Here is a 27,441-nt window from a genome sequence, read left to right on the forward strand (position 1 = left end):
TGAGGCAAAATGGGTTTCTTCAGCCACTTTTGGCCCTGATGGTCCTTACCTGATTTGAGACAAAGGCTATCTGGAAGGCAGAATGTGTTTTCTGTTTTGGAGAGCCTCCGGTAATGTCTGAACCATTTCTGCTCTTACTTTATTTAGAATAAGAGCTGAATAATAGGGAAAACATGAATCCTGTATAAATCCTACATAGACAAAAAGGGGAGAGGAATTAAGTCCCAGCTTTAGCTCTTGAATCTTTTTTTTTTTTTTTTTTAATACTAATAAAAAAAGGCACAAACTCTACAGTCATTGTGTGCCTGCAGGTAATATTAAATAAATCCAGAGAGGTGTGTAGATCTAAGTAGCCAGACCTACAAGTCTGACTTTAACATTAGGCCTAGTATGTTAAAGTCCCTACATTTGAGTACATTTTTTGTTAAAATAATTTAAATTTACAGCCAACATGGATTTCAGAAGTCAAGAAGTTGATAAAGCATTCTTTGGAACTGTTAAGGCAATTGCGCTTTTTTGCTTTGCGTACACAGAAAGCCTGTTTAATCACTCATGTTGGAAAAATATAATGATAGAAGCATGAAGTGAAGGAGCTCTTGCTTTTGTTGTTCTGTTATAACATTCTGTGGTTTCATCTCTCCTACTGTCTTTACTTTTCATGTCATATAATCTTCTTTTACATGGCTGTGTTTCTGCCAACCATGGATGGAGTTACATACGTATTGATAAATACATTTTGACCAGATTGACAACCAGCATTCTCTTCTTTTTAGTTAGACAAAAAAAAAAAAAGGCTTTAATTAGGCTAAAAACCTGGCAGAAACAACCTATTGATTCCCTGAATCACCAGTTAAAGCTGCATCCTCTATTACAGATCAGTGCTGGTTTTTAGAAGTGGAAGTTTTCAGAAACACATCAGTCCATGGTCTCTGATCTCTGGTTCTTCTGAGTGCAGTGGTACATGTTTATTTTTACAATTTTAGGGATGCTTTCTTGCTACAATAACCAGTAGAACTGAGAAATCTAGTCATTGCTTGCTTCACAATTTATGTGAGCCAGCCGCTTGAGAGGTGGAATGTGAAACTACATGTGGGTTTGGGTTGATAGGCTGGACTTGCCAGCTCTCTAGCAATATGAAAGAGATTTTGTAAAAATCTTTTTTTTTTTCTCTTAAAGCAGGGATCATTACAAGACAAGGAGGAGAGTGATCTAGACTTTGTTTCCTCACAAAGCCCCAATGTCCAAGAATGGCTGGCACAAGCAAGAACCACTCGCTCACAGCAACAACAGAGCACCCTGCAGCAACAGAAAGTTGGTGTTTTGCATTTCTTTTACTCCCATCTTAGATGTGCTTAACACTGTAGCGGAGCCATTCTTGTTAATATTTCCACTGAAATCTTCTGTTTCTTACTCAGTGCTTTTGTAATGGTACCTCTGAGCTCACTATTTTATATCTGTTAAAGCCAGGCAGACAAGACTTCCTAGGTGACTGTGGTCAAATCACTTCATCACTCTGTGCTTCCATTGTCCATCAGTAGAATTAAATTGAATCAACCCTTAAAGTTACTCCAAAGAGATGATGGTAATTCCTTAGAATACTCATCAACACTGTCTTTATAGAAGCAAAGATACATTACAAGGCGTATTGTGATACAGAGTCATCCTCACTAGGCTAGGTTCTAGAAACAGCAAAGCATTAGTCAATTAATTCAACAATACAGTTTATGTACCCATTTTTTCTGTGTCCCTGAGTGGAGATTTTGTACTACTTTTGATGCTTAAACAAGCCATATCAGAAATATCTCAGCTATCTTTTCATGACAGTTATAAAATGCAGACATATCCTACCAAGGCAAAAACAATCTGTCTAAGGTTTGGTTTGGTTTTTGTAACTTGCTATGCTAGGAGCTGGAGCAAGAGCTAGAAGAGCAGAAGAATCTGCTTCGGTCAGTAGCATGCCGTGGAGAAGAAATCTTAACACAGCAAGGTGCTCCAGAAGGCGTATGTATAAGGTGTGCTTTCATGTGTTGTTCCGTGAAGTAAATTTTTATGACTGTGCTTTGTCATTCTTATGTTTACATCCCCCTTCTGCATATAATCCTCTAATTTTTGTTTTATCATTTTTATTCAGCACCTAGGATACTGGAGTCCTGGTTTACAATTCAGGGGTCTGGTAATATAGAAGCTGTTTTCTGCTGATAGATCACTTTCAGCATTTAGAAATTCCTTTTATTCTTATTATGAAGCATCACTGTAAAATTACAAACTTGTAGGGTTCGGTAGACAAGCAGTGGATCAGTTACTATAGCTTTATGGTCCAGCACTAGTGTGTGAATCATAGCTAATGTCTAAAACGTTGTAGTCTGCCAAAGTCTAGACCATGAAGGTAGTTCATGAGGCAGCAGAACCAAGACTTATGCAAAGGGAATTTAAACTGTACTCAGTGTGTTTTCCTCAGCATTTGTGTTAATTCAGGGTGGTGGTTTATTATAATGCCAGAAAGTACTTATCTCCTCTCTTTGAGACTTCCTTCTGTTAGAGGATCTTATGCTGTGTAAACAAACAAAAAAATCAAACAGATAAAGATGAACTTTGCTCACTGTTTACCAAAGCTAAACTCATATTTCTGGCATTTCGAGAGAGGAGGTGCTGGAGTCAAAAAAAGTCAAAGCTTTAAAAAGTATCATAGAATTTAAACGTAGAATTTCCTAATTGAAAGATGAAATAAACACCTTCTGTACTGAGCTTTTGTATTTGTTAAACCTTTATGTATCTTCCCATTCAGTGAGAAGCCTGATATACTTTCCAAGGAACTGGACTTGGAAGGTGAGAAGCCATCACCTGAAGAACAGATGAAAGTGAAATGGGAAAGCCTGAACCAGGAATTCCATACAAAGCAGAGACTGCTCCAGAAAGCTCTGCAACAAGAAGAGCTGGTAGCTATTTTTAATGTCTCTTTGCATTTTCTCTATGAAAGCAGTTGTCACAGCATGAGGTATAGTATGTCCATAGCAGATACATTAAGGTAATGTAGTTAAAGAATTTGGAACAATTTATTTTCATGACATCTTTAAAAAATATTAAATGTTGGCACTAGCACTGTTCTTTTTCAAAGTGATTTGGATTGCACAACTACTCAGGTGGATACACTAGAAAGGAAGAAAGGGCTCAGACAAATTTTGACCAACTTATCCAACACAGGATAATTCTGTAAAAAATTGGAATTGACAGTACTCTGGCAACAACTTAGAGGAAAAACTGGTATTTGCAGTTTGAATGTATTGGTTACATTCAATTCTTGACCTTAGTGGGTATGTTACAAAGAAACAAGTGATTTCAGCAACAGAATTTTTACTGAAAGAAACAGGGATTAATCAACTAAATTGGGGACAATACAAGATCTATATTAACATACATCCTCAATTTCATTGTTAATAGACTTAGGGTCTATTCTTTATATAAAACTACATAGAAACCCACTTCCAAAGTTCTAAATATCTTGTCTTAATTAAAAAAAAAAAAAAATAATTTAAAAACAAAACCAAAAACCAAGTCATTACTAATCCTAGCCACAAGTATTTATCCTACACTTCTAGTCAACCTCCTGTTGATCAGTCTTTTATTCAAGATATTCATGACACAGAACAGTCATGGGAGAAGCATGAGCATTATTTCATGATATCCTCAGCCGTAAAACCTGTATTGCTGAATTTCATGCCCTATACATGGTGGAAGCATCCTAATTAGTACATCTCTCTCAGCAGTTTTATAACAGACCAAACAGACTGCTATCTGGAATGCCTTTGTATAAGAAAGGACACGATGAAGCTAAATCCTCAGTGTCACCAGTATTGGTGGAATTGAATCAGGTCTTTGAAGATATGTCATCTGAGGTAACCTTTCAATTGTCTTTACACCTATCCTCCAGCAGAGCCACATTTACAATAAAAACTCCTCTAGCTCCCACCTGGAAATCCAGCCCTTTCCCAGATGTAAGATGGTTTTTGTACTTCTGCTCTGGACTTCTCTGTTTCCTTTTGCCCAGGTTGGACAGACAGAAAAGAGCCTGCATCTTGAACAGAAGCTGTATGATGGTGTCACAGCCACATCCTTGTGGCTAAATGGTGTGGAAGAACAGGTCTTTGTTGCTACAGCTCTGTTGCCAGAGGAAGAAACAGAAGCATACCTCTTCAAGCAAGAGGTAAGGAATCCAGGAATAGGACTTTCTTTAAACTGTCAGTGAGGGTGCATTTTATATAGAGTTTAGAAAGAAAATATTAGAATCCTGGATAAGTGACTGTTGCTGTCATAATCTCTATGTAACTGCAGTATTCTGCTAGTGGTAGAACTTTATTGACTGTGTAGAATGTTGCAGAAAGCAGCACCTGACCCCAACTTTGCCTGGTCGGAAGAGAATTAAACGTAGAGTCTTTCTTATGTTTAACTTCTTTGCTAAATGTTAACAAACACCATACTGTTGAAATTGAAATAAAGTGAAAAAGAGGAAAGAATGCTCTGAAATACAGAAATAGTTACAAATTCATCAACATGAAATGGAGGGGAGAGGAGAAGGAAGCAAAGAGGGGGGAGAGGTGATAGGACAAAGGGTGATGGTTTTAAAGTAAAAAAGGATACATTCAGATAACATACAAGGAAAAACTGTTTACAATGAGAGTGGTGAAACCTTGAAACGTGGTCCAAAGAGGCGGTAGATGTTCCCTCCCTGGAAACTTTCAAGGTCAGGCTGGACCAGGGTCTGGGCATCTTGATCATGTTGAAGATGTCCCTGCTCATTGCAGAGGGAGTGGACTTTAAAGGTCCCTTCCAACCCAAACCATTCTGTGATTCTACATCATTTTGTTTCAACACTTATTTTCCTCAGAGCAGCCTCAGGGGCTTTTTAGTATCAGAGATCCCGTAGCTGCATAACTTTGCTTAGTGTGTGTATATTAACAATATAAAAAAAGTTACTGTGTCAGTGCAAAATTGACAATGGTTATGGCAGTATGTTTGCCTGCTTTCTAGAATGTCTGATTGTCACTTTCTTCACTTTCTTTGTTTTCTACAAAATCAGTCTCTTGCCAAAGAAATCAAAGACATAACAGAAGAAATGGATAAGAACAAGAATTTATTTGCTCAGATATTTCCTGAGAATGGTGATAATAGGGATATAATACAAGATACTTTGGACTGTCTCCTGGGAAGACTGACATTACTAGAGTCAGTAGTAAACCAGAGATGCCATCAGATGAAAGAACGGCTCCAGCAGACAGTGACTTTCAAGGTATGATGCCTATTTGAAGGAATTAAGAGGGGGTACACGTCAAATGGGAATATAAAGGATGTTATTCTCAAAGCAAGAAGTTTTGGTACCAAATCAAAAGAACAAGATTGACACGGGTTTTTACTGAAAAGTCAAACTACTTCTTAAGCTCCGCAAAATTTGGTACCCAAATCATGACCCAAAATTTAAACTCTGCTAGAAGCCTTCCGCAACTCATGCCATTATTGTAAAGGGATCATTCATGCCATGCTTTCTCACCCTGCTGGTGTTACATAAAAGGAAGTATTTGACTACTGTTCTCAAAGGAGAGAGAAGTAGCAACTTGACTGTCCCACTCTATACATTTTATAATTTCATAAATGATAGAGTACACTGGTTTTATTAGCTGAGATAGGGTAGAAAACATAATACTGATTCCCACCTTTCTGACCATCTTTAAGCCATCCTGTTACTCTATAAGAGCTTGTATCTCAAGTCATCTGTATTGAGCACAGCAGAAAAAAAAATGAAGTGGAGAAATATGCACTTTTAGAAATCTTTTAAAACAGTGTTTAGAAATGCTTTCAGATCTTACTTGGTCTCTACCTTCTTCCCTATTATTATCATATACGGCCTCTACTATGGCTTAGTTTTAATGAAATATATTTTTCAATGAAAGGCCTTACTTTGCTGAAGAAAGACAAGTTGATTAGAATCCTGTGCATTATTGTTGTATCAGAGATATTTAGTATTTTAATAAATTACTTTATGGAAAAAAAATATCATTAATTCACCCCTTATATAATGTTGCTGATAATTTTCTGTTGGGATTAATGCATGAAAAAAAGATTAATAGATTGTAACTTGGCAAAATTGTTAAATAATATTTGTGTGTCTAGTCTGATAAGGTACTTTAAAAGTTATAATGTGTAGTTAGCCTTGCAATGTGTTGAGGCCTCGTTTATTTCTTTTTTATATTTGCTCAAGTTTGTACTGAAAAAAACTTGCCTTAAAAAGTAAAACCTAACTTGTTTACAAACGTATGTGGTTGAATAAACTACACAAGAAAAATAGATTCTTTGTTAAATGAAGCTGATGATCTCTGCTAATTAATTATTTAATTGGAAGGTAAAAGCAGAACTCTATTCTGTTTTGAACAGGAGTCTCTCTGGCTTTTAGCTCATATATATCTAGCTATGGCTTTTCAGTGACGTTAAATGGTTTGCACTGGCTAATTGTGATGCTTCTAATTTTGAGTTAGTGCTGCTGTTGTAAAATTGTAACACTTTAAACTTTTTGGAACATAAAATATTTTTCAGTTTCATTGTGATGTGATTGGCTGTAATTTATTGTTGTCATCTCCTGCAGAATGATCTGAAGCTCCTGTTTACATCGGTGGCTGAAAACAAATATTTAGTTTTACAGAAACTAGCAGAGGCAGCTGAGAGACCAGAAACAGAACAAATGCAGGTATTATCAAATGTCTGTTACTTGAGGAGGGGGGAAGAGGTAAAATTTCTATTCAAAGTCTAAATGGGTTCTACAGAACAGTTGCTTTTTGGGGGAGAACATGTATGTTCACATAAAATATATGAAAATGAGTACTTCCGAGATTGTACTATGCATTTATAAATTTAAAAAAACCCCAACCAAATAAAAACTAACACAGTGTCTTTCTTATCTCCCTTCCTGACTTAGCTATGCATACGCTGGGCAGTACAGTGAACCAAAAAAACTCTAGTTTGACTAAATTGTTTGGCTATTATACTTTATTAGAAACCAAAGGCACTTTTTTCTGCACTGGTTTATAGTAATATCTTGACTATTATTCATTTTAATTTAAAGTAATAATTTCTTTTTCTTTATCAGGAATTGCCTGATGAATAATTAGTTACTAATATGACAAAATATATCCTGATTCCTTGTTTCTGTTTTGCCAAGGACAGAAGCTAAAGAAGCATGCTTAGGGCTATTTTCTCTAGATGTTACTCATTACCCAAGACCTGCTGATGTCCGGTGCCAGCAGGTGACTAAGAGGAAGAGGTTTATCCTTCAGCTAAACTGAAATACTGGGCTTTATATACATGATTATAAAATTTTGAAGGAATTTTAAGTCTCCTGTATGAATAAGAAAGCTGTTACTCTGTGTCTTTTTTCTCTGTCTTCCTTGATTTAAAAGATTATCTCCTGTATGGTTAGTTTAACTACCAAATAGGAAAACAGCGTGGTAACAAAAGCAACTTAATTGATTTGTTTCTGAACATCTACCTTGGCTGATAAAACATTAAAATTTAAAAGCATTACTTTTTGTTCAAGATGTGATTGGGAAAGTAGAAATAAGGCCATTAATCGGCCACATAACTTAGCTGCATGAAGTGTAAGTTTAGTGACTATATTGTGCATACTCCGCATTACTATGAGTCAGGAGTTCTACTCACATATATAGCGTAAGCATGTTTGGGTAGGCAGTATCCAAGAAAAGGGCCTTTACAAAGGGCTTTAACTATAGGAAGCTACAGTGCTTTTATCTTTGTTATAGCTGCATGCATTATGTCAGCAGACTCCTAGGCTGAAAGACTCAGGAAAGCTTATAGCTTCAGTTGAAAAAAGTCACGTAATCACCCACATACATTTGCAAATACCAATCTGTGTTCTTAAGTTGAAGTTTTCCAAGTGCAAAGGGGATGTACAAGTAATTTTCATTGACAGTAATTTTGGTCCTGAAAGGGAACTATCCACAGTTCTTCACTATCCTCAGTGTCTTCTGCTGTGATGGTTGTTTTCTTGGTGCTCAGATATGGCAGGAATGACTGTTAATAAAAAGAATGCTTTAAAAGGAGGTGTTAGGACAACTGATCATCCTTTTGTGCCTGCGCTATATAATTAAAAGCATGGAGCTTCACAGCAAGGTTTGGTGTAAAATAGTGCATGATACTAAACCAGCTTGTTATTAAAAAAAAAATAATGCCATATTGTGTTTAACTTTAAGAAACGAGCTGGGTTCTCCCAGCTTTGAATGAATACTTTTTCTTTATAGTATCCTTCAGCATTTTGCCAGATTAAAGGAATGGTTAAAACTTTGGGCAGAAAACAGAAAAGAATATTACTGTACGGCAGCTACAGTACTGTCATTAAACCTTCAAACTAAATGATGTAATTTTCAAATACAGGTGATACTGCAGGCAGAAGAAGGTTTGAAGGAACTAGATGCTGGAATCAATGAATTAAAGAAGCGTGTAGACAAGCTACGAATTGACCAACCTTCTGTGCAAGAGCTGTCTAAGATTCAGGTATGGTTCATAACTTCCATTCTAGACCTGTTTAGTGGTATCAAAGCTATTAGTATGCTCCTTTTTATTGTTCATAAGGCAGTTTAGGAAAGTGTATTAAAAATCATTTCAGTGTGTATGAAAGTTTCACCTAGTTTTTCTACTTTTGCTTTTTCATATTTTTGAACATCTCTGTTATTATCAGTATTAATCACATAAAAGCACAAAAACATGTTTTCTTTCAGCTCTTGTTAACTCTTTGTTCAAATAGGTAGATTAGCATGTTAACATAAATGTCTGCTGAAGGTTGACTCCTGTTCTCAACAGTGTTTCATGATCTGGGTTTTAGTTCTCAGATCCATCACTGAAAAAAAAAAGAGGGGGGGGGTTAAAGGAGATAGATAGCTAAGTGTGACTTGAAGCTGGAAATGTTCTGCTTTTACTAGAACCTGTCATGTTCTTGCATACTTTCAGGTAGACTTGGTTTTCAGTACACCTAAGTAGTAGAAAGACAGGTAAGGTATGAAATAAGAATCATCATTGCTCCTTTTTACCCCCAAGGATAAGTATGATGAGCTGATGATGATCATTGGATCCAGACGGAGTGATCTGAATCAGAATCTGACTCTTAAGAGGCAGTATGAACGGGCTTTGCAGGACCTCACTGACCTGGTAGAAACAGGCCAAGAGAAGATGGCTGGTGACCAGAAAATGATTGTTGCTTCTAAGGAAGAGGTTCGATCTCTGCTTGGTAAACATAAGGTAAGAAACTGTGACATATTTCAAGATTAATCACTACTGTAAGTTTGTACAAAGCAAATTGCTAACCTTCTGTTCCTAAAGGTTTAGGAGTCTTTCAGAATGGTGAGCCAGTATTAAATCAGAATGTATTAAAATTTTCTGTATTTTAAGTTGGAATCAATGAGCTGTTCTGACTGAATGACTTTCATTTGCTTTGTTGAAGGTGAACCCAGGTAGATTTGCATATTCTTCCTCATTCTAATAACAAGTTTCTATTCTTGTCCTGTAATGCTACACAGCTGTTTCGTCCATGACTCAATTTTTTCCAACAAAAATTTACATTTTCTAATAGCACCAACAAAATTTAACAAGACTTTTCCACATTTTTTTTATTAGGCAGATTTTTTTACTGCTGCATATCTCATTTGAGCTATTTCTGTTTAGGAAATGAGAGTTAGGATGGCATTTGTGTGGAAAGGATGACTGACCTGTCTCTTTCTTTAAAAAGGCCATTGTGCTTTTTAAATTGTGTGTTGGATTTTGTGAAATGTTCGTGGAGTGATAAATTGATCTAATTCTATGTCTACAAATTCTTGATTGTACAACTATTGTCTCATAATGTTGGGTTACTGGTGATGAATTGAGTAATAATTGCACTTTCTCTTTTTTCCCTGTACCCACTCCCTCACACCCAAATTTCTCAGGAATATTTTCAGGGGTTGGAGTCTCACATGATCCTGACAGAAACACTCTTTAGAAAGATGTGTAGCTTTGCTCTCTTGAAGGAAACTCAGTCACATTCAGAGCTAATGACACAAGCTTCAGCTACGTTAAAGATGGCTCATAAACGAGGTGTGGAGCTGGAATACATTCTAGAGGTGAGAATTTCTGTGGTCTTTTCTGTACTGCCATTATGATCAACCACCAGGATATAATCTATAACATTGATTTCCTGTGCTTGGACAGAATTGATGGACATCAATCCCTTTTGTCATACACACAGGGCACTGATAGACTACACGTAATGTTTGCTGTTTAACTGCTGTGACATTCAGGTGACACAAGTTATGTTCCTCTACATTTAAAACAGCTGCTTAGCTTTAGCTGACAAGGAAAACATGAAAACTTTTTCCATGTGTTCTAACCAAAAGTTGAGCTTGGCACAGAGGTGGTGTCTTTTTATAGGTTTACTGGAAATTTTTACTGTTATTTCTGTACATTCATAACCATGAAGCTATAGGATTTCAGATTGAGAAAGCGAGTAATAAAAATTCTAGATACCCAGATTCAGTATTCACCATATACATGGATAATTTGTGCTTGCAGACCTGGACGCAGCTGGATGAAGATTACCAGGAACTTACCAGGCAGTTGGAGTCTGTGGAAGGTAGCATCCCCACTGTTGGTTTGGTGGAAGAGACGGAGGACAGGCTTACAGAGCGGATTACACTTTTTCAGGTTGGTGCATTTTTGACATTCTTTATGGAAAAATTGGATGAAAGGGACCTTTGAAGGTCATCTAGTCAAGCCTCAAACTTGAAGGACAGTTGCCATGGCCTGGATCAGCAGTGGCTTTGGAAACTTCAAAATATGGAGATCTCAAAGCTGAGCTTGGGACCAATTGCAGTGCTGCACCACTTCTACTGAAAAGGTTTTCTTTAATGCCCAATGTAAACCTTCAACTTTCAGCTTGTCATCATTGTCCTTTTTATATTGTGTGGCATATGGAGGAACATTTACCTCTATCACCTTTTTAATTGTACTCCAAATAGTTGTAGGCCTTTGCTAGACTGGCCCTTAGCTCCTCTTTGTCAGTCTAAAATAAGCACACCTCCCTTAGCCTCTTTTTAAGGGACATGTGCTTTAGGTCTCTAAACATCTTAATAGCTCTACATGAGACCCTTACTACTTCCTTATTCTTGAACTGGTGGGAGGTGGGGACAGAGCAGAATCAGATGCACTAGATGTGGCCTCATCAGCACCTGCAGATAATAAAATTACTTCTATCAGTGGTTATAGTCCTAATGTAGGCCAGTGCTGTAGCTTGCCTTATTCGTAATGTCTTGGTAATGGAAGATGCCAGGTTAAATATACTAGCCATTCCCTTCCTAATGTGTAGTGAGAAACAGGATTAGTCTGCCCAAGGCACAGAATTTGCATTTCTTGTTGAGCCTCCTAAGGTTTCTGCTGCCTCCAATCTCAACTATGTCGAAGTGTCTCTGGACTTTAAGTCTGCTATTTTTTGTCTCAAACACTCTCCCTATGTTACTCTCCCCAACAAATTTACTAAGGGACCACTCTCTGTCATCATCCATGCCATTAAGGAAGATTCTGAAGATGCTTGAACTCAAATATTAATGATTTCTGAAGTACTGAACCCATTACAGTCTGTCAGCCAGACATCAAGCCTTGGCTCTCTAGTGTTTGAGACTGATAATGCAGCTAGTTTTCAAACCATGTAACAGTACATTTATCCAGCCCACATCCTCTCCACTTCTAGAGGAGGGTCCTGTGGGAGACAGTGTGAAAGGCCATAGTGAAGTCAGTCTCATCCACAGAGACAGTAATTTTGTCATAAAAGGCTGTCAAGTTAGTGAATCCAAGTTGAATATTCCTGATTACATTTCGGTCCTTTTTGTCCTTGAAAATGGATTCCAAGAGCATATGCTCTGTGATCTTTCCAGAGAGCAAGGTGAGGCTGAACAATGTCTGGTTCCCTGAGTTGCCTTCCTCCTCAAACGGAACAAAAACTAGTAATTTAAATATAGGCTTTCTACCACATCCTGTTTTTTCAGTCTGATGTCAAAATGAGAATTTTGGTCTAGTGTTTTGTCTTTGTCTTGTTCTACACCAGACACTTGGGTTGTTGGGTTGGTTTCTTTTTTTACTTGTTTTGTTTTACAGAAAAATGTCTGCCAATTTTTCTTGCAAATTGACTTCTTGTCTACTCTGAATTTATGTATATTGTTCTTTTACCAGATGGCTTCCTGCTTTTGCAATGGTATGAGGAGAACTTAAGAAATCTATTGTGTGTGGGTTTTATTTTGGTTTTCTTTAATGCTAAGCATTTTTTTGTGTTTCCTGACCCTACATTAGTTTTCCTCTCTTGCCAGTAACATAAATTAGGTTATTCAAATCCAGATTCTTGGACTCTACTATAGCATGAATTTTAATACTTTGCGTTTTGTTTTGGGGGGTTTTTTTGGGTTTTTTTGGTTGGTTGGGTTTGGGTTTTTTTTCCTCTCCCTGTGGCCACATTTAGGTTGAAAATCCATCATAATAAATTTATCACTCTCTCTGAATTTTTTGTGCTACTTTCTAGCAGTTATACACTTATTTGTGTGTATATATGTTATATGGAAGTACACACACAGGCACACACATGTATAACATTCTGTTCAGTTATTACAGCTCTATTTACGTGAAAGTCAAAATAAGAAGAGTGATAGAAAGCTTATGACCTCACCATGAAACCACTAGTTTTGTATACTTGATCTTCAGACTATTTTCATCAGAACTTAAAAATGGGAACACATGTAAATTTTCTGCTCAAGCTTAGTGAAATATACAGATGTTTTTAAAATCCATACTATTTGTGTAGTGATAGTAAAATTTGGAAGGTATACATTTGCCCACCTACAAGTCACCATTTAAATATCTGTCTCTGCTCCAGGTTCGATTCAGGCTAAGACTATTAACAACCTTGCCTTTTTCAGTACCTTGTTTGCTTTCTTGTGCCATAACGATTGGGTTCTGTGTTCAATGATTTAGAAGGATGGGCTGATATTCTCTTTTGTAGCCATGGACAGCAGGATGGTAGATCAGTGAAAGAAGAGTTAGATGACCAGAGAGCTGAATATAGGCATTAGAAGGGCTGAAGAATAGTTGCTGTCTATAACTTGATACTGAACACCTTTACCTTTCATTGCAATAGTTTTCAGCACATGGTAGACTAAGTTCTGACATTGAAATCAATTTCTTTCAGAAATGGTGTTGCCTCACAAAGATTCTTTTGACGTTGTTTTCAGGTGTAAATTATCTACACCAAGAAGGAGTTCATCAGAAGGAGGTATCACTAGACATATTGAAGTGTGTGGAGGGTTGTGACAGCACATTCACATTTTGAGCAGGTTACATGCCTGATGGTTCTCAGGGTGTTCTAGAACTGGAGAAGATGATTGAAAAAAGTGTGATGTGCCATGGTGACATTGGATATACTACAAAAAACAGTGAAAGACAACTAAATGTTGAGAAAGTGTGGTAACAGAGACCTGCAGAGCTATCTAACCATCTCCTCTGTCATTACAGCGTCTGAGATCTAACCTGACTGAATACCAACCTAAATTATACCAAGTGCTAGATGATGGAAAAAGGCTCCTTTTTTCTGTCAGCTGCTCAGATCTCGAAAGCCAACTGAACCAACTAGGAGAACACTGGTTAAGTAACACCAGTAAGGTTAGCAAGGAGCTTCAGAGGCTGGAGACAATACTGAAGCACTGGACAAGGTAATGCCGGTGTAATGGAAAGTATAAACTTCTCCACTTTTGCTGTTCAGGTCCAAGTAATTTTGAACCTAGAACTATTAGATTCAACATTTAAAAGAAAGTGCTCTGAGGTGTATGTGATAGTTTGACTTCTCTACAATATCCTACTTTTGTTCTATAGAACTGCTATCATACTCTTTTCATTTGCTATAGAACACATATGAGAGAACAACTGGTGGGAGGAAGTCAGAAGATATCTTAGGTGACTAATTTAGAAGCCCCACATGCATACAAGTTGATGAGAAAGGGTGTGTGCTTAGCTAGGTAGTATGAGTAGCTTCAGCATGTTCTGGTAGGGGCATTGCCACTGGAAAGCAAACTCTGTTTATGTATGTAGGGTGCTGTTACAGCTTGCCCAAACATATTCGTAACCTAGTTACTAGACCTTCATTAAACTTAGGCTTTCCTAAGAGCCAATACGGAGGCACTGTTAGGAATTGTGGGTAGAATGGCTGAAATAAGAGCTTCCTGATGCTATGCCTGTCTTTAAAATTAAATCATGTTTTTCTGAATTTTGATAAAGGAAATTAAATATTGTTATTCTTACTTCATTTCTGGCTTATAGTGTCTTCTAACACGTGGAGGAGAGTGCTTAGTTGGAGGCAAAAGAGGTGTTGACTGTTACAGTTTTCTTTAAACATCTTTACAGGTATCAGAGTGAATCAAATGAATTGACACGTTGGTTACAATCTGCAAAGGAACGACTTGAGTTTTGGAGCCAGCAGTCTTTGACAGTTCCTCAGGAACTGGAAACAGTCCGAGATCACCTGAATTCCTTCTTGGTAATTCATTCATGGTCCTAGGACACTTTTTTTCTCTCCAATTACAAATAAAGACTTGAGCAGTCATATGGTTATACTTCTCGTCATTGAAGTAGTGAGTATTCAAAAAAAACCCCAATCTGCTTCTATAGGTGAGCTGCCCTTCAAAAACCTGGCATGTATGCACATTAAGTACTTCTTTACCATTTGCAATCATTTAAAGCTTGATGATTCTGAAAACAGAAAAGAGGTTTATGAAGTTTATAGTTGGTCTGAAGTATAGTTGGTAAACACTAATAGAAAGTACTTTTTTTTTTTTAAGGGAAGGGAGGATATTCTTAGCTTTCTGAGCTAAAGCTTTAAGTACAACAAGAAGTTGAGTATTTCCGCAAAAATTATTCTGCTTATAGGAGTTTTCAAAAGAAGTGGAGGCTAAATCGTCACAGAAATCTTCTGTCCTGAGTACTGGAAACCAGCTCCTCAGGCTGAAGAAGGTGGATACAGCAGCATTGCGTGCGGGATTGTCCTACATTGACAGTCAATGGACAGAGCTGCTCACACAAATACCAGCAGTACAGGAAAAATTGCACCAGGTAAGGAAGGCCCGTGATAGCCTTTGATATTCCAGAAAATTCAGACTATACAGTTGGAACTGCCTTTGAGAGATAATTGCTCCCTTCCTCAGTTTATCCATGTAAGGCAAGATAGGAACAATGTTATTCCTGTTTTAATGTGGCAAAGCTTACACTTACATCCAAATCCTGCCTACCCATACTGTCTAACATCAATTGGTGTTAATTTCAGACTTTTACAGTTACATTTGTTGAATTTTAACCAAAGAACAGATGAGGTTTTTTTCAACATGTTGGTATGTTTCTGGGAAAAGGTCATCCCTGTGCCCTGTCAGGTTTGGACAGTAGCTTTATTTAAATCTGTTCAAGTCAGTGCAAGACAAAAACATTGTGTAAGGTTTCTTTAGTGTATGTAGGAACAGGAGGGTTTTCGATGTGTAGTCTTGGGGTTTTTTAATGCTATAATACTGAAGTTAAAGAATTATGCTGGTCTAAAAGTTGGTTTACAGTTTAGTTGCTAGGAGGATATCAGTGTAAGCCATTGCTTCAGTTTATAATTTGGAATGCTCTCAGAATTAGCAATATAATTGTGATTCAGGGGGAGAGAGAAAGGGTAACAAATGTTAACTGAGTCTACTATATTAAAGAAAATAATGTCATTCAGTAGTTCTCTGAACTATCTTGTAATACAAAATATATATGTCTACCTAAAAATTTCATTTCTGAGTAACTGTTAGCAAGCACTACTGTATCAAATGTTGAAAGTGAGTCTTTTAAGAAAAAAACAGGTACTATTTAATACCAGCCTATTTGGAAATCACCACACAAGAATAGTAGCATAAAATTGCTTTCCACGGACCTATTCATTAGCTATTTACAAGGACTGGAAAAGGGTAGCTTAAGCTTTATCTTTTACATAAGCCCAATACCGAATTATGCAAGAAGAATTCAGAAATGGAATCTTTGAGTTTTTCCAGTTTCCTTGTACAATGAAGAATAGGAATAAAAAGCCTTTAATATAATAATTTCTTAAAAAGATGTGTGCAGTTATACAATGTATCTCCTATTAAAAACTCCCCCCCCCCCTTCTTCTTTTTATAAACATCAGTGGTATCTTAGGGATGTAGAACAATATGAAATAAAAGCAGGTAAAGGAAATGTACTATGGTAATGCAAAGTAAGGGATTCTTATCCATTTTCTTCACAACACGTATTTGAAGTCTGTTATCTCTACAGCTCCAGATGGACAAAATTCCTTCTCGTCATGCTATCACTGAAGTTATGAGCTGGATTTCCCTGATGGAAAACATCATTCAGCAAGATGAAGAGAATATAAAAAATTTAGTAGGACAGAAAGCTGTTCAGGATTATGTCCAGAAATACAAGGTAATGAGTGGAAATGTTATCAATTTCCCTTTCAAATTGTTCCCATTAAATATATATATGTGTGTGTATTTAAAGTGTAAGTGATTTAAGGGAAAAAAACCCCAAACAAACTCTTATATTGGAGGAACTAGAAGTGTATAGAAGTTAGAATTGGTTAATATTTGATACCGTGGAAAAGAAGTCAGGCAGGAATAGTTATGGCAGGAATATAATTTTTGACATGCTTACCTAAATTTCCAGGTATATCCAAGGCAATATGTACATGATTTAACCTTATTAGATGTGTCTTTCACCCAAGCCCGCAAAGCCCACAAAGCACTTTGCAAATTGTTTTACGAATTCTCTACGTAATATCACCTTCTCCTCAAAGTGTATCCTACTCTTGAATGGAATGTGTCCAGTAGTTTACACATCAAGATAATTTTGATCAGTATCTGAAGCAAAAATGAATGATACTATATCTTGATTTAACTATTGAGGAGTAAAGGTATAACACAATTTCACTCCTTTAACTAGATCAGTAGCACTCTTGTAATAGATGTGCACACTGTGACTTTCTTTTCAATGTCAGATTTGTTTCATGAGTCTTCTGAAAAATTACTACTTGGCTGTTATTCTTCTTTGTATGTAAGAATATTTTCCATCTTAGCTGGTTTTGTATTAAAAATTTTAAGACTAAACAAAGTAAAAAACCTGAACCAAACCAAAACAAAACCAAGTTGGTTTTGTTGGATTTTTTATATCTGATCCTTGAGACCAATGTCAACATGTTTGCAGATTATTTTTTTAATTATTTGGGTGGGGCAGATTCATTATTCCAAAGGCAGAGTGTTGCTTCTTTATTTCTCAATATTTAGGGGAAAGTGACAATGTTTTTAATTGCTTCAATTGCTAAAGCAACTTCTAGCTAAATTATGGTGAAGTTTTAATTTGTGAACATTTTTCCTCTGTTTTGCAGGAAGGTGAGAAATTATAGTACTTATGTTGTGGGTTTTTTATTCCCTTCTTTCCTGCTAGGGTTTCAAGATAGATTTAAATTGCAAACAATTGACAGTAGACTTTGTGAACCAATCAGTGCTACAGATTAGCAGCCAGGATGTTGAAAGTAAACGGAGCGACAAAACTGATTTTGCAGAACAGCTTGGAGCAATGAACAGACGTTGGCAGATCCTGCAAGGCCTTATAACAGAAAAGGTAAAGAAAAAAGAACCCAAAACCAAACAAACTACCTGCTCTATGGGATACCATGTAAGAAATCTTGCAAAAGCCAAGGTAAACAGCATCTACTACTCTTCACTTGTGCACAAGGTCAGTCATATCATCACAGCAGAGGCAATCAGTTAGGTCAGGCACAATTTGCCCTGATAAGACCGTGATTTTTCCTCATCCTTGTTCTTTACACATGTGGAAATAGCTTCTGGCAGGATTTGGGGTATAGCCTTTTTCCAGTCACCAGCAACTTTTTCCAAGCATCACGACTTTTTAAACGTGATAGACAGCAGCCTTGAAATGACATTGACACCCTCAGATACATCCTGTCTGGTTCTGTGGACCAGTTTGCTTAAGCAACTCCTAAGTCTTTCCTATTCTATCATGACTAGTACCTCTGTATGCCAAAATTTGTTAATTGGTATGAAGACATGGGAGGCATAGGTCAGTAAGATCAGAGCAGTGAAGGCATCGTGTACCTCTGACTGTTCTGTGGTGTTCCATTAGTTGCTGATGTACTTGTGAAGAGTAACGAGGAGTTTCTGTCCCTCACTAGTTAGGTCCAGCCAAGACCGCTTTCATAACATCAGTCCTGCATGGCCAGGACATGCTTTCAGACCAGTTCTTGTAATCTACTTTCTGTGGATTTCTCATTTTTGTGACTTGAGGAAGTTGTCCTTGAAAATCAACCAGCTTTCTGGACTCTTATCCTTCAGTATAGCTTCTCATGGGATCATTCTTACCTGAAAAAAACCCGAAGTCTGTTATTCTAAGGATCTTTAGTCTGCTACTTGCTTTCCTTACTTCACTCCCAGCTATCTCATCATCAGTGTGGCCAATGCTGTTGACCATTACATCCTCAGCCAGTTCTAATTCAGATTACAGCTAATTAAGATGGTTCATTCCCTAGAGTGATGTGAATGCTTTTATGGCAATGCTGCCACTTTCGAATTCTGCTTCGTTATTTCTTTGTTTGTTTTGTGGTTTTTTTGGGAGCTCCCCCCCTTTTTTTTTTACTTTTTGTTTTGAGTTTTATTTTGTTGGTTTTTTAGTTTGGTTTTTTTTGTAGGGTTTTTTTTTTTTGAGAATTGAAGTGCTATTTCATTTGTCACTGAATAACACCTAGGAAAGTCACAAGAAACTTGTACATTTAAATCAGTCAGTTGACAAAGGAAGTAATATAAATCCTCGTCAGCTTCACAATAGTTATAAGCAAGGAATATAAACTGTAGTTTGCATGCTTAGTTTTATTTGGGAAATTCTGATGTCCTTGATCTCTGAAAAGAATTCTACTTCATAAAAATGTTCTGCTAAGTTGTTAGCTTCTTTCAGTGTATCATAATATTTTCATATGTTATCTCTAAATAAATATTTTTGGATAAAGTAGGGTTTTATTATGAACTCGTTTACAAATAGAGATATATTTAGATTTGTATGCATATACTGTTCATAAATTCTGAAAGCATTGAATTCAAGGAGGCAGTGGTTAGCATTGCTCTTCACTGATTTATTTAATTGACCCAAAAATAAAGGTAATTGTATGAGAAAGTATGTACTCATATTTCTTTGCAGATCCAGCTGTTGGAAAGTCTGCAGGAGTCCTGGACAGGATATGAAAATAATGTGCAGTGCCTAAAAACTTGGTTTGAAACCCAAGAGCAGAAGCTGAAACAGCAACAGAAAATTGGAGACCAGGCTTCCGTACAGAATGCTTTGAAAGACTGTCAGGTAACGTCCCCTTATAAATAACACTATTTTCTTTCCAGCAGATAGTAACAACACTTGTTAAAGCCATGTGAAATCCTCATATTAGTGAAGTCAGTGACAGAATTCCTCTTTACTTCTGTGAGGGAGAGATTTCATTCCTAAAGTGCAAGCAATAAGAAAGGAGGAGGAATAATGCCCCAAAGGTTTTTGAAAGCAACCAAAGTTACTCTTTTTGTATTATGTATTGAAGTATGGGCATTTCCAAGCATGCCAGATATAGTGAACTAGAAGACCATCAGAGGAATATGTTGCCATTCCTATTTAGCCAGTCTTATGGAATTTGATGTCATGAACAACATGCTTGACTGTTCGGAAAGTTGGTTTTTTCTGCCTTATTTTTCTGCCCTGCCTTTTTTCCCCATTCTTTTTCCACCTGATATATTCCATCTTGGCTATTCAAAGACAAATACTAGAATGCAGAGAAGTTTTAGGCTTGTATTAACATGTGTTAGGAATTTCTTTTTTTTTTTTCTCTCATTTTGTTTTTGTTTTTGTTTTTGTTTTTGTTTTTTTTTTTTTTTAAACATTCAACTATCCAGAGAAGGAAATACTGCTGTGAGGACAACTGCAAGCCCAAAATCTTGGTGTTCTCATACCCTTAAAAAGGAGTAACGAATTGTGTTTATCTTGGTGTGGTTGTCTTTCCTGCATCATTTAATGAATGGTACAAATATGATCTAGCTTATAAGTCTTCACAAACAGAACAGCTGGAAATCTATTCAAATGAAATGCATAAGAGAATTTCATCTATATTCACCTGTGTATTCAACCCATCTTTGTTTCTATAGAGGCAAACACTTGGTTAGGCCAGAGATGTTACAAGTAAATTTTTTTTTTCTGAAATTCTTGGCCTGAGTTCTCAAACTGGTTGCAGTGCTTAGTTTCAAAAAAGGTATCTATCTTTAGGATTTCAGCGCAATAAACCCATACAACTGCAGCAAGGGTAATTTAGCATAGCTTGATATAATGGGCAGGCTGAGCTTGGCTGGAGTTCAAAGCTGAATCTGATTTATCACCTTTATGGTTCCTTTTGGTCGGGGAAGTGAGCAAATACACTTGGGGAGTCAGTTATAAATGGCACGACTTTGATCAGCAGAGAAACAAATTGTCTAAGAAATAACTGTATCAGACACTCCCAGTATCTGGTTAAGCTAGTACAAAAGCTCCAGTTTATTTATTAACCAATGTTAGTTGCTGCCTAGTGTCGTATTAATAAGTGAAACCAATCATATTTTCCCACCACAGATCAGAAACAGCAATGTGTCTTTAATTCAGATGATGAATAAGAAACCTCTTTTCACAGAGAACCAGAAATACTTGCTATTCTTGGTGCTTGAAACTTTTGCCTGGTTTACATTCTGAATTTTGGAAACTTTTGCATAGTTTACATTCTTAACTTTGGAGCAACCTTGTACAAACTCGAATGCCTTTTTGGAAAAGCAAATTTACTGTGTACGACTTAAAAGTGTTTGGTTTTTTGTCAGCTGGTAAACAAAAGGTGTGTTACTCCAAGGCTGTAGTCTGGAACAAGGCCACAGCTGGAAGTTTGAAGAAATGTGAAATACAGAAAAAAATACTAATAATAAACAGTACAGCAAAAATTCTGTCACTTATATGTATGTAGAAAAAGGTGTATGTGTGCAGGGATAAATTCTATCAATAGCAAGTGTTTGTGAGACTGGACAGAATTTTGCTCCGAATATTCCCACCACTATCTAAAATGTAGTCTGTTATGGCAACAGTTCACTTGTTGTTGTAGTTTTTTGGATTCATAGGGACAGTAATTTATGGAAAGACATGGGTTTTCAGTTTGCCCAGTTTTGTTGTGATGTTTTCTTTCCATAATGATCCATCTTTCACAGTAAGGAAAGGCTTGCAGGAAATTAAAATGTAACTGAGATTACAAGGTAAAGTAATTAATGTAGAGGCAATACTTGCCCCGCCTCTGCTCAGACTCAGTGTTTGCACTACGACACTACACACCTTTGACATGAGCCAGGGCATAGTAGGACTGTCTTGGATCTCCCTGCACCAATGCTGTGAATTTATATAGGTGATTTCCTGGCTAGCAATAAGCTTATGGGATCACGATATGGGCTATATAACTCAATTGCTCATTGAGATGTCTTGTCCTCTCTCCTTCATTTTATAACTTCATTCTCATGCTGTCGAGGCATGAGGAAGATCACAGGCTTTGTGATTAGCAAATGTTACATTTGAAGTATGTTATTTGAAGCTATGCAGAGCTTCTGCACTTCATTTGTTGATAAAATGTGATAAAACTGGAAAACTTTTAATCAGCCTTTCCATGACCAATCTAGGGTCATCTTAAGTCAACAACACTGTCAGCACTTGCCTGAAGCAGCAAAACAAGCCACTAACAAGTTGTCATAGCCTCAGCGCTTAGCTACTCAGCCCTGTTTTCTTCACTTGTTTTTGCACCAACCATTCATTTTCTTCCCATTTTCTTCAGTTAGTGTGTGGGAACATTGAGCAGAGCAAAATGCTATTGAGCTCATTAATGCTTCCCAAAAGCATGCAACCTTGAGGAGGCAATAAGAAAAATTCTGGCAGTCTATTGTTTGTTGTCATTGGCTGGACTCCAATGAACTTGTCATTTAGGAAAGGGGAAGACTTGCTGTCCTCAGGCAAGGGGCTTTGCTGGAACCTGGCAAAGGAATAAACACTCCACTTCTTGCGGGGAGGCATGGCAAATTGACATCTTTCCCTAGGAAGTCATTTTGTCCTTTTCCTTGGGTGGCAAAATTAATTTTTTTCCACGGCTAGAGCCAGCTTTGGACTAATTAAAAAGCTCTTTCAGTGTTCTGGTACAAACTAAGACACACAACAATTTTCCCATGTATTCAAACTCTGTCCTATTTTTAATGAGTTTGGACTCCTGCATGAGAGCAGACAATTACACAGAAGTTTGATGTAGAGGACATCCTTTTATTTAAATTAAAGGCAAACAACTATGCTTTAAAGAGAACATAAAATATTAAATAAAATTGCTGATGAGTTATGATTCTCTTGAGAATAAAAAGCCAAAGTATGCAAGCATGACTTTCCTATTTTTTAAAGATAAGGAGCTTATGAGCATCTGTTCTACCTCAAGGCATTATCTAGCCAACTAAACAAACCAAAATATTCAGGTATCTTCTTTTTCTTTTCAGGAATTAGAAGAATCAATAAGAACAAAGGAAAAAGAAGTTGAAAATGTAGAACAGAGTGGTCTTTCTTTGATACAGAACAAGAAGGAAGAAGTCTCTTCTGCTGTTATGAAAACACTGCAAGAAATTAACAATTCCTGGGCCAATTTGGAACACATGGTAAAAGAATCATCAAGGGGCAAATTACAGTGCCAGGAATAGGGCATGGAGGAGAGGGACAAATAGCAGTTTGCAGATAGTAGACTGCTTCTGTGTTAGAGGGGGAGAGATTCTGAATTGTCTTCCTGTTTCCATCCATCCCCAAGTTTGTGTGCACACTTCACGTAAGATGGGTATAATATTTTCTATTCCAAGGAAGCTTTTAATTCTAGTAATTCAAGCTTTTTAGGTGATTCCTGATATTTAGCGGAAAGGTACCAAATAATTTGTAAAGACCTATAGCTTTCCGGCATACAGATGCTTTCTTGATCCTGGTTTGGACTGAAGTAGAATGAGCTTTATATCTTCTCAGTTCCTGCCATCCTAACTTTATAAAATCAAGCAGAACTTTATGCTGTACCTAGCGTAAGCCCAGCTGATGGTTGTGCAAAATCTTCTTTCTCCAACAGGTCTAAGATTGGGCATGTAGATCAAGTAGTATCTGAGATCAAAAGGAAGGAAATAATTTAAACAACCCCCAAATATCTTGAGTGCTTTTAATTTACTTTTTTTTTTTCCTTCCTCCCTCCTCCTAGGTTAGCCAACTGAAGATATTGTTGCAATCTGTTCTTGATCAGTGGAGCATTTACAAAGTGGTTTATGAAGAACTAAATAGTTACTTGACAGAAGCCAGATATTCTTTGTCTCGTTTTTATCTTCTTACCGGTTCTTTGGAAGCTGTGAAAGTCCAAGTCGATAACCTTCAGGTAAGAAGAATACCATGGCTCTCAACATACTAAAGATTGATTCAAGGATTAATTTTGTTTTTGTTGCATGGATGCAGATAACTATACATCTTGTTTCATAAGAAATTAACCAAATAAAATGTACCAGTATGTACAGACATACTGGCATGTTAAAATCACATGACATTAAGAATACGCATTATCAAATAGCCATTGCATTTTTCATTTTGCAGAAAAATAAAATGGTGATGGTTGCTTGCTTTTTAGATTTTTGACGTTGTTCTTTATATTTTGAGCCATACTGTCAAATCATTAAAAGTTTTTAAATTGTGCTAATCACCATTGAAATTTTCTCACTTCATCAGGCTTCTGAGCTATGGGTACATGTTGAGATCACATTTTAACACCCTGCACCCATGTGGTAGCAGTAGATTGAAGATCAAAGAAAATAATGTTCTAAAAGCTGAGATACTCAGATATTCAAGTAATTTTCCATCGTAAGAAAAATAAATAATTAAAAATATTAAAAGCATTTTTCTATTAGATATAATAGCTTTTTATTTCAAAGAAAGTTTTTGTCTTTGGAATCAAAAATATTTATTCAAACATTTCCAGATGCTGAAAGTAACTGCAAGTTATGTTGTTAGTATTTGCGGGCAAATTTAAGTTTGCATCATCATTCACATATTTTGTATGACTTGAAATACAGACATATATAAAGCCAAATTTCTAAGTATGAGTGACACTTTTCAAACCAAGGTTTAAAGAACATCCATTAATGCCCTTTACAGCCACTCTTCTAGGTTGTCATTTTTTATGCATCAGAGGAGAAGTCAGTAAAACAATAGGTACAGAAAATTTGGGGTTTTTTTGCTTATTAAGATTTTTACTATACTGCTTAGTTGGGTTGAGATTTGCTAGGCTGTTCAAACTGTAATAATATGCATAAAAATACTTAAGGTTAAAAAACCTTATTTTAAGAATAAAGTTTTTTTATGTTGCTACTTTTTTCACCTTGTTCTAAACAGGAAAATTTTATTTAATTTATTTTCTTCCATCAGTTAAGTTTTTATTTCTGAATCAGTTTAATGCACTTACTCCTGTGCAAGACGCTCCATCCCTGGAAGTGTTCAAGGCCAGGGTAGATGAGGCTTTGAGCAACCTGGTCCTAGTGGGAGGTGTCCCTGCCCGTGGCAGGGGTTTGGAACTAGATTATCTTTATGGTCCCTTCCAACCCGAACCATTCTATGAAGAGTTTAGAATAATTTCTTTTGCAATCTTTTTATTTTGTGAAAATATTAGATTAAAATTTACTCCTTGCTAGTATATCTTGGTATTGAATCAAATGAATCTAACAACAGTATTTTTATTGAAAACCCTCTATTTAGATGAAGCATTCATAAAATCAAGTTTCGCGTTCATAATCTATAGGATATAATTGATACATACTATCTTGAAATATTTCTACATCATGCAATTATAATACCTCATATATATTTTTTTATTGTTATTTCTTTAATATTCTGTTTTAGAGCCTACAAGATGAATTGGAAAAGCAAGAAAGTAGCTTACAAAAATTTGATTCTGTGACCAACCAATTGTTGAAAGAATGTCAACCACCAGTGACGGAAACACTTACCAACACTTTGAAAGAAGTGAATATGAGGTAGAAAATGTCTGTGTTGAATTTTACTTTCCATGGTAAATTTGCATTTATCCATTGACCCGTTTTTATATAATTTCTGCTTTGGGGTTTTGGTTTTGTTTTGTTTTTTGATTCTGGGGGCTTGTGAGGACAGCTGGGATTATTCCTTTTGCCAAGGGCTAGAGCAGAACCACCTCATTTACTTCAAATAAGAAATGAATCATTGTTTTCTCCAGCAGAGCATTTGGACAGTACTGTCAATAGTTTTGCTTCATGAATGGCTGCCAACTAAGATTCATAAATACTGTGCTGGAAAATAACACTGCAGTTAAAATTCAAGAATCCTGTCGAAAATTTCATTTGCTATGCACGTACCAGGTTCCCCAGTTTTTGGGTTGCTATTTCAAGCTGTAGGAGGGGCCTCATAGGCAAGAAGGCCTAAGCCTTCCCCAGTAGCTTGGCAAACAGCTTCCTCAACTTTGAATCCAGGCCAGAACCACTGTAAGGGTTTACTCAGAGAATCTATGGAAAGACAGAATCCAAAAGCAAAAACTACTTTGGTGGAAAGTGATTTTTTTTTTTTTTTAATTTTTTTATTTGAAAACAAAGTCATGACAATTTTTTTTAATTTGTGGTTCGTCCTGCACTAGAATCTGGAAGTGGAAGGAGAGATTATTCGCCCCATTTCAAAAAAGATACTGTAGGATTTAATAGTTTCAAAGATGACTGATGAAATTTTCACTTCACCATTTTTATCATATAATAATAATTGAAAAATAATGTTATTTCCTTTAGTAAGGAAATTGCAGAGCATATTTGAGAAAGCACATGTTTCTGGTTGCCATTAGAGCCAAGAATTCAGGAGGGATTTAGATATTTAATTGCATAAAAAAAAAAATACAAAGAGTTTTAATAAGTCTGGGAGTATTTTAAAATGGAGTTACACAGAGCTTTATGACTTGAAACACTCTGTCAGGGTTTGGGAGGAAATTTTAGCAGAAAAAATGGTTTCTTGTTTATACCTGTTCTGGGCCTGTTGGGCCCTTGCAGGATTCTGGTACTGGCCATTCAAGGTCAGTCATGGATGCTCTGTGCAGTGAACCAAAGTGTGCTAAGTGGAAATAATTGGATGTTCACTTCAAAAAGTGCACTCCAGCTCCATCTGACCTCAAGCATCAATATACAGCTTCCAAGATGTTGCACAGGTCAGACCTGCTCTGACAGGTCAGAACAGCCTGTCAACACATTTCTTGGATTCCTTTCCCCTCCCCACCCCCCCAGTGTCTGGATCTTGATTTTTACTAAATTTCTTAAAAGCCAAAAGACCATAGTGAACAGTAAACAGAAAGAGGGACAGTGATAGTTCTTGTGGACTCTTCGGCTTGAATCATTCATTCAATCTCTTCATCAGGTGGAACAACCTTCTGCAGGAGATTGCAGAGCGGCTGTGTGCCGGTAAGGGCCTCCTTCAGCTATGGCAGAGGTACAAGGACTGTTACCAGCAGTGCTCCTCCACAGTCCGTCAGCGGGAAGACCAGACCAATGAACTCCTGAAGACTGCCACCAGCAAAGACATTGCTGATGATGAGGTTACTGCCTGGATTCAGGACTGCAATGTACGTTCAGTTGAGCTTCGCAGTTTTTAACAGCTCTGTGGGCTAAAAATCACAAGAGGCTCTCCATTACTAAACTCTTGATGTATTGGAAACTTGCATATAAACACATTTCTTTTCACTGATGCATCTCGGGCAGTTTTACATCTGTTACCCAAATCTCATGAGTTTCTCATACTTTTCATGTGATCCCTCCATTACTTGTGGTGGTGTTTCAAAGCTTGTATCTGAAGTCATATCTCTGGAGAAGGTTAATTCAGATTTTATCATTTGATTCAGCCTTAAGTCTCTACCTATCAAAGGGATTCTTGCTTGGGAAAATACCTCTATCAAATCTGTTGAGTTCCTTGTAACAGAAACACAAGATCCTTTGACTGTATTCCCGCCAGTCAAGGCTGTTCATTTTTGATGGATGAAAACAGGCTGTGTGTTCTGGGGATGTCTTTATCCTTCCTTATGGAAAGACACTGTTCACTCTAAAACCTTGAGATTCTTTCTTTTTCAAGACTGTATCTCAAGGCAGCAGGATAGTTTATCTCCTATCTGTGATTTCGTTTTGGTTCTTTTGAGTTTAAGTTACTGTTCAGTGTCAGCAACAAAAAAATTTAAATGTTAAT

At 36.7% G+C, this 27,441-nt stretch overlaps 1 protein-coding gene across 14 annotated transcripts in view; it reads left to right on the forward strand.

Moving 5' to 3' along the window:
• The window catches only part of SYNE1 (spectrin repeat containing nuclear envelope protein 1), a 296,964-nt gene that overhangs the window by 212,290 nt on the left and 57,233 nt on the right, over nt 1–27,441 (forward strand). For 10 of the 14 annotated variants that reach the window (XM_030498895.1, XM_030498904.1, XM_030498900.1 and 7 more), the window contains 21 exons: nt 1,177–1,311; nt 1,906–2,012; nt 2,786–2,936; nt 3,762–3,893; nt 4,046–4,201; nt 5,075–5,284; nt 6,632–6,733; nt 8,434–8,553; nt 9,094–9,294; nt 9,978–10,151; nt 10,600–10,731; nt 13,582–13,778; nt 14,467–14,599; nt 14,989–15,171; nt 16,387–16,536; nt 17,554–17,730; nt 19,318–19,473; nt 22,686–22,841; nt 23,417–23,587; nt 25,099–25,232; nt 26,623–26,827. In XM_030498895.1, the coding sequence (XP_030354755.1) occupies nt 1,177–1,311; nt 1,906–2,012; nt 2,786–2,936; nt 3,762–3,893; nt 4,046–4,201; nt 5,075–5,284; nt 6,632–6,733; nt 8,434–8,553; nt 9,094–9,294; nt 9,978–10,151; nt 10,600–10,731; nt 13,582–13,778; nt 14,467–14,599; nt 14,989–15,171; nt 16,387–16,536; nt 17,554–17,730; nt 19,318–19,473; nt 22,686–22,841; nt 23,417–23,587; nt 25,099–25,232; nt 26,623–26,827 (3,282 nt within the window). The remainder of the gene's footprint in view (nt 1–1,176; nt 1,312–1,905; nt 2,013–2,785; nt 2,937–3,761; nt 3,894–4,045; nt 4,202–5,074; nt 5,285–6,631; nt 6,734–8,433; nt 8,554–9,093; nt 9,295–9,977; nt 10,152–10,599; nt 10,732–13,581; nt 13,779–14,466; nt 14,600–14,988; nt 15,172–16,386; nt 16,537–17,553; nt 17,731–19,317; nt 19,474–22,685; nt 22,842–23,416; nt 23,588–25,098; nt 25,233–26,622; nt 26,828–27,441) is intronic. The other 4 variants (XM_030498896.1, XM_030498901.1, XM_030498909.1 and 1 more) reach the window with 2 other exon arrangements.

The sequence above is a fragment of the Strigops habroptila genome, chromosome 10, assembly GCF_004027225.2.
Source record: "Strigops habroptila isolate Jane chromosome 10, bStrHab1.2.pri, whole genome shotgun sequence".
NCBI classification, from domain to species: Eukaryota; Metazoa; Chordata; class Aves; order Psittaciformes; family Psittacidae; genus Strigops; species Strigops habroptila.